The sequence below is a fragment of the Pelodiscus sinensis genome, unplaced genomic scaffold (genome assembly GCF_049634645.1).
Source record: "Pelodiscus sinensis isolate JC-2024 unplaced genomic scaffold, ASM4963464v1 ctg140, whole genome shotgun sequence".
NCBI classification, from domain to species: domain Eukaryota; kingdom Metazoa; phylum Chordata; order Testudines; family Trionychidae; genus Pelodiscus; species Pelodiscus sinensis.
The window spans coordinates 231,400-237,399 of record NW_027466032.1 but is presented as its reverse complement, the minus strand read 5'-3'; the positions used below and the strand labels follow the sequence as shown (position 1 = coordinate 237,399).

At 62.9% G+C, this 6,000-nt stretch overlaps 1 protein-coding gene across 6 annotated transcripts in view; it reads left to right on the top strand.

Annotated features, from left to right (window-relative positions):
* Positions 1-2,151: 2,151 nt before the first annotated feature.
* Positions 2,152-6,000, top strand: part of LOC102459912 (cell adhesion molecule CEACAM6-like) — a 70,745-nt gene continuing 66,896 nt past the window's right edge. For 4 of the 6 annotated variants that reach the window (XM_075918499.1, XM_075918498.1, XM_075918497.1 and 1 more), the window contains exons 1-2: positions 2,152-2,299; positions 2,858-3,232. In XM_075918499.1, coding sequence (XP_075774614.1) covers positions 2,245-2,299; positions 2,858-3,232 — 430 coding nt within the window. In that variant the 5' untranslated portion in view covers positions 2,152-2,244. The remainder of the gene's footprint in view (positions 2,300-2,857; positions 3,233-6,000) is intronic. The other 2 variants (XM_075918496.1, XM_075918501.1) reach the window with 1 other exon arrangement.

The window sequence follows — 6,000 nt, the reverse complement described above, 5'->3', positions numbered from 1 at the left end:
CCCTCCCAGCCCTTCCCCTTCCCTCTGCCTCCGCACAAGCCCCTTCCCCTCCCAGCCCTTCCCCTCCCCTCTGCCTCCGCACAAGCCCCTTCCCCTCCCAGCCCTTCCCCTCCCCTCTGCCTCCGCACAAGCCCCTTCCCCTCCCAGCCCTTCCCCTTCCCTCTGCCTCCGCACAAGCCCCTTCCCCTCCCAGCCCTTCCCCTTCCCTCTGCCTCCCCACAAGCCCCTTCCCCTCCCAGCCCTTCCCCCTCCCTCTGCCTCCGCACAAGCCCCTTCCCCTCCCAGCCCTTCCCCCTCCCTCTGCCTCCGCACAAGCCCCTTCCCCTCCCAGCCCTTCCCCTCCCCTCTGCCTCCGCACAAGCCCCTTCCCCTCCCAGCCCTTCCCCTTCCCTCCACGTTGTGGGGCTGAATTCTGCGCTCTGTCCCCGGACTCCAAACCCACAACTCAGCGCCCAGCACTTTTAAAGTCCCGGGCCGTGATGTTACGTCACACCCAGGCGCCTCCCGCCCACCGGTTTGAGCACGCCGCGCAGGCAGCAGCAGCTGGCGAGGGGGAGCTCAGTGAAGGTTGCGCACGGCAGGGACGGGCCGGGGCCGGGGCCGGGGGAGAGACGCTCTGGGGCCGGGGTGGGAGGACGCGCGGGGGGCCGGGTCCCACTCCAGCTCCAATTATTGCTGGAGCGTGGGCACCACGAGCCCCTACAACTCGCCGCCCACGCCTCTGGCCAGCCGGCTCTCTCTTTCAGAGGGGCGGGGCAGCGCCGGCTCCTCGCGGAACCCCTCGTTTGCTTTGCGGGACCCCAGGGCTCCCCGGAGCACCAATCGGGAAACGCTGCTCTGGAGTCATCTGAGCCTGTCCCGTGGTCCCAGCGGCGCGAGAGCTCAGACCCCCTGTGGCAGCACGTGGGGGCCCCCATCCTGCACCCCGGAGCAGCGAGAACAGACTCCCCAGCCGGTGGAACGGGGGGGGGTTATTGTGTCTCCGGGACAGCCCAGCCCAGACGTGAGGTGGCAACAGGAGGCAGGGCCAGGGCCCCTTGGGGCAGGGTCCATCGCCCCCCAACCCTCCGCACCCACTTAGTCTGTTTCCCAATCAGAAACTGCCTCGCTCCCCAGCCGGGTGTTCGTCTCCGCCCCCCCTTTGTCTCCCCCCCCCCCCAAAGAGCCTTGTTACCTGCTCGGGCTGGGCCGGGGTGTCTGGCCATCCCCACGTGGGGGAGTCAGTGGGATCCCAGCCCAGCGCAGGGGGCCCGGCTCACCGAGCAGACAGCCCCCCCCCGGCACGCAGGGTCCTTCCACGTCTCTGCCCCCCCAAATCCCACCCCTGACACCTCCTGGAAACAGTGTCAGGCCCACGGGAGCGGTCCCTGCCCGGCGGTGCACAGCCCCGGCTCTTGTTTCAGCTGCACCAGACGGACAGGCTGCGTCTCTCCTGCTATCGCCCAAGCTACCGGGAGAGGGACACAGGCCTGGGGGCGGGGGAAGGGCAGTGGCTGTCGGGGAAGCAGGGGAGAAGAGACTAAGCGGGGGGGGGGGGGGGCTAACCTTCGGGCTGAGGCGCCCTGGCCCCGGCCCCTGTAGCCACCTCACGTCTGTGCTGGGCTGTGTCCCGAGGGACAATGAACCCCCCTCGATCCTACCGCTGGCCGAGTCTGTTCTTGCAGCTGCGGGATCGGGACCGACTCGCCCCCACAAGGAGCAGGTGGATGGTGGGTGCGGGGCGGGTGGGTAAGTGGGGGGGGAGGAGGGGGCAGGCGCTTACGACAGCCTGAGGGGGCGGGGACCAGGACCAGTTGCCATGCAGCAGGTGGGGGGGGAGCCTGGCCCCTTGGGGGCTGGGCTGGAGGGGGCGAGCTGCGGCCCGTGGGAGCCGGGCGAGGCGCCCCATAGAGCGGCCGGGTTCAAGAACCCGCCTGGGGAGGAAGCCCTGGCCAGGGGCCCGCGGCGGTGAGTCCCGCAGATCCTGCGGCTCGGGCCACGCTCTATGAGCAGAACACCCCCCCCCCTCTGGTCCGGGTCGCTGCCCCGGGGACACGTCTCGCTCGGCAGCCTCCGAGTGTCCACGAGGGGGCGGTCGCGGGCAGGGCGGGGGCGAGAAAGGGGCCGGACCAGGTGCCTGCGCTGAGCAGGGCGGGGGCGGAGCTTCCTCCCCCCCCGCTCTGCCCCCGCCCCCCCCCGCTCTGCCCTTCGCCCCGCTGGGACCAGGCGTCTGACACCGGGCGCGTCCCGCGGCAGCGACGGGCGATGGAGCGAGGCCCCCCCCGGCCGGGCGGCCCTTGGGCCCGGGTTCTCCTGGCAGGTCAGAGCGGGGGGGACCCAGGTGTCCGGGACACGAGCCGGTGTCCGGGGAAGCAGCGGGGCTGAGCTGCGGGGACCCCAGGGACCGGGGGGGGTCCGAGGCTTCCCCCCTAGGCCGGTTCTGTCCCCGCCCAGCCCCCCGCGGCAGCGTCCCCAGCCCGGGGGGGCCCCGCACCAGCCCCTGGGCCCCGCAGACCCTGCCTCGCAGGGGAAGGTTCGCAGGGAGCAGCTGTTTGTGTCTCGCTCCTCCCCAGCCCCAGCCTGTGCGGTGACCCAGGGACCGGGCCCCCCACGGGGGAACCCCCCCCCCCCCACTGGTTCCTGCTCAAAGCAGCGGGGGAGCGGGCGGGTCGAGGTGGGAGGGGAAGTCGGGGCTGCCCTGCCAGAGCCCCCTGCCCCCGCCCGCTGCAGCAAAGGCTCCTGGCGAGGGGCCCTGGCAGCTGAGACGGGGCGAGGGGCGGGGCAGGGGACACGAAGGGCTGCCCGAGGGGGGGCAGAGGAAAGCGGGGGGGCAGGTCGGGGGTGAGGGGCACCGTTAGTATCTGGGCTCCCCCCGCAGCCTCCGTCCTGGGCTCCTGCCTCCAGCCGGCGCCGGTCCAGAGCACCCGGCCCCCAGGGACCATCGTCCTCAGCCCGCCGAGCCCCGTGGTGGGAGGGGGCGTCAGCCTGGCCCCGCGGGATCCTCCGCAGAACGTGCTGAGCTGCGCCTGGTTCCGATCAGCGACCACTGATGAGACCAGACGGATCCTCACTTACTACCCGTCGGCACCGTCTGCTCCGAGCATCGGCCCGGCGCACACGGGGCGGGAGACAGGGGGGCCGGGCTGCGCCCTGCACATCGCGGGGGTGACGCTCAGTGACACCGGGACCTACTCGCTGCTGATGGAGGCTCCCGGGAACAGAGTCCTCACCGCGGTGCTTCTGCGCGTCTGGGGTAAGTGACACCCCAGGGACCCCCCCCCCTCGGGCTCCGGGCCTCTCCCCGGGCTTGTGAAGTGACCAGACGGCCGCTCAGCCCAGGCGAACGGAAGGTTTATTGGTTCGTAGCCGGGAGCCGGGCGCGGTCCGCGCTATTGGTCTGGGGGAGCAGCGCCTGGGGCCTGGCCCCCTCCTGCGCCGCCCCCTCCTCCCTGGTCCTCAGACCAGCCCAGACTCACCCGCCCCCAGGCCCTAGTCCCCAGCCCGGAGTCACCCGCCTCCCCTTTGTGCCCCGCCCGGCTGATCCTGGGGCTGAGAGGCTGCACCCAGGGAACCATGCCCCGCAGCCCCCTTCTCGTCCAGCCAGTGCCCCGTGCCGGGGAAACTGAGGCACACACACACCGAGTCTTAGTGGGGAATGTGTTCTGTCTGGTTGCGTTGTTGTGCTGCCTGTGATTCCCACTATCCTGTGCTGCCCTGCAGGAACTGTGCATGGGTGTGCCTCAGTTTCCCTGGGGAGGGGAGTAACCTGGTGACACCATTCCGGGGCACAGGACAGAAGAGGGGTGGGGCTGCTGGCAGACTGGGATTGGTTGCTGAGGATGGGAGAGGGTCTCGGTTAGCAGAGGACACGGGGGGGTTCAGGGTGCTGTCGAAACGAGCCTCACACTCAGTAAAAGGGCCGGAGAATAGTTTATTTAGAAATGCTGCAGCACAGCGAGAACCCACCAAAGTGTGTTCTCCCTTCCAATACAGCTACAATTCCTCTTCTAGTAGGAGCTACGTAACAGACTGTCGCTAGCGCATGCTTGGGGCTGGGCAAACTCTCAGCATGATTCCGTTTTCTTTTACCATAAAGTGTTTCACTTTCCCACACTTTCAAACTACGTGACCTTCTTCCCTACATACAATGGCAGCGATCTTCCAAGATGGATTCCACAATTCCCCCCTTTTGTCCTTTAAGGACAACATTACTTTCCATTTCATGGCTCCATTTCAATTGCCGTCATACCATTTACAACATCCTGCATTCCGTCTGTTTCTCTTCATACTTCAGCAGCACTTGGTACACTTGTTTTCCCGTTGCAAACGGTTCAGTTTTTCTCATACAGCAGCTAATATAGCATTCAGCTAACATAAACAATGCATAATACATTAGTAAAATTACAGCAATAGACAATTCTAAAATAAGCAAAAGCAATAAACTCATTAATGTCCCTACTATAATTCTATGATGGGGCTGTTTTATAACGTTAGTAACATAACACAATAAATCGTAATGAATACACAAGAGAGATGCTCTATAGACTGTATGGAAGCCTGTTCCTCAATTCGGTAAATACTTTGGAGTATATGAATTTGATCTTGTAATTCAGAGATTTTCTAAACCTCTGGTAGGAGTGAAAGCAGGTTTTGGAAGCAGTCAGGCACTAAGATAATCCACTGAAAGATTATTTGGAATCTAAGGATTAATTGCATCTAAAAACCAATGAGGGAGGGCAGTACATGCTGATGGTATCTGTCCATAAGCACAGAGTCCAGATCCTGAAAGAAACCCAAACCACACCCACACGTTTCTCCTTGCCAATATACAATACTGCACTTTCACCAAGGTCAGTTCTTAATGTCCTTTTGAAGTCAGAAATCTCTGGGCTTCCGCGCCGACACGCCTCCTCCTTTCCCGACAGTCGTGGTTCAGTATCGTGCAGGGGTGAGGTTCCCAGCACATCGCCTGTAATACTTTGCTCTTCCGGTGGATATGGAAGGCCTGGCAATGCTGTTAGTGAACAGGGGAGAGGTTCCCAGCACATCGCCTGTAATACTTTGCTCTTCCGGCGGATATGGAAGGCCTGGCAATGCTGTTAGTGAACAGGGGAGAGGTTCCCAGCACATCGCCTGTAATACTTTGCTCTTCCGGTGGATATGGAAGGCCTGGCAATGCTGTTAGTGAACAGGGGAGAGGTTCCCAGCACATCGCCTGTAATACTTTGCTCTTCCGGTGGATATGGAAGGCCTGGCAATGCTGTTAGTGTACAGGGGTGAGGTTCCCAGCACATCGCCTGTAATACTTTGCTCTTCCGGTGGATATGGAAGGCCTGGCAATGCTGTTAGTGAACAGGGGAGAGGTTCCCAGCACATCGCCTGTAATACTTTGCTCTTCCGGCGGATATGGAAGGCCTGGCAATGCTGCTCGTGTACAGGGGAGAGGTTCCCAGCACATCGCCTGTAATACTTTGCTCTTCCGGCGGATATGGAAGGCCTGGCAATGCTGTTAGTGTACAGGGGAGAGGTTCCCAGCACATCGCCTGTAATACTTTGCTCTTCCGGCGGATATGGAAGGCCTGGCAATGCTGTTAGTGTACAGGGGAGAGGTTCCCAGCACATCGCCTGTAATACTTTGCTCTTCTGGCGGATATGGAAGGCCTGGCAATGCTGTTAGTGAACAGGGGAGAGGTTCCCAGCACATCGCCTGTAATACTTTGCTCTTCCGGCGGATATGGAAGGCCTGGCAATGCTGTTAGTGAACAGGGGAGAGGTTCCCAGCACATCGCCTGTAATACTTTGCTCTTCCGGCGGATATGGAAGGCCTGGCAATGCTGCTCGTGTACAGGGGAGAGGTTCCCAGCACATCGCCTGTAATACTTTGCTCTTCCGGCGGATATGGAAGGCCTGGCAATGCTGTTAGTGTACAGGGGAGAGGTTCCCAGCACATCGCCTGTAATACTTTGCTCTTCCGGCGGATATGGAAGGCCTGGCAATGCTGTTAGTGTACAGGGGAGAGGT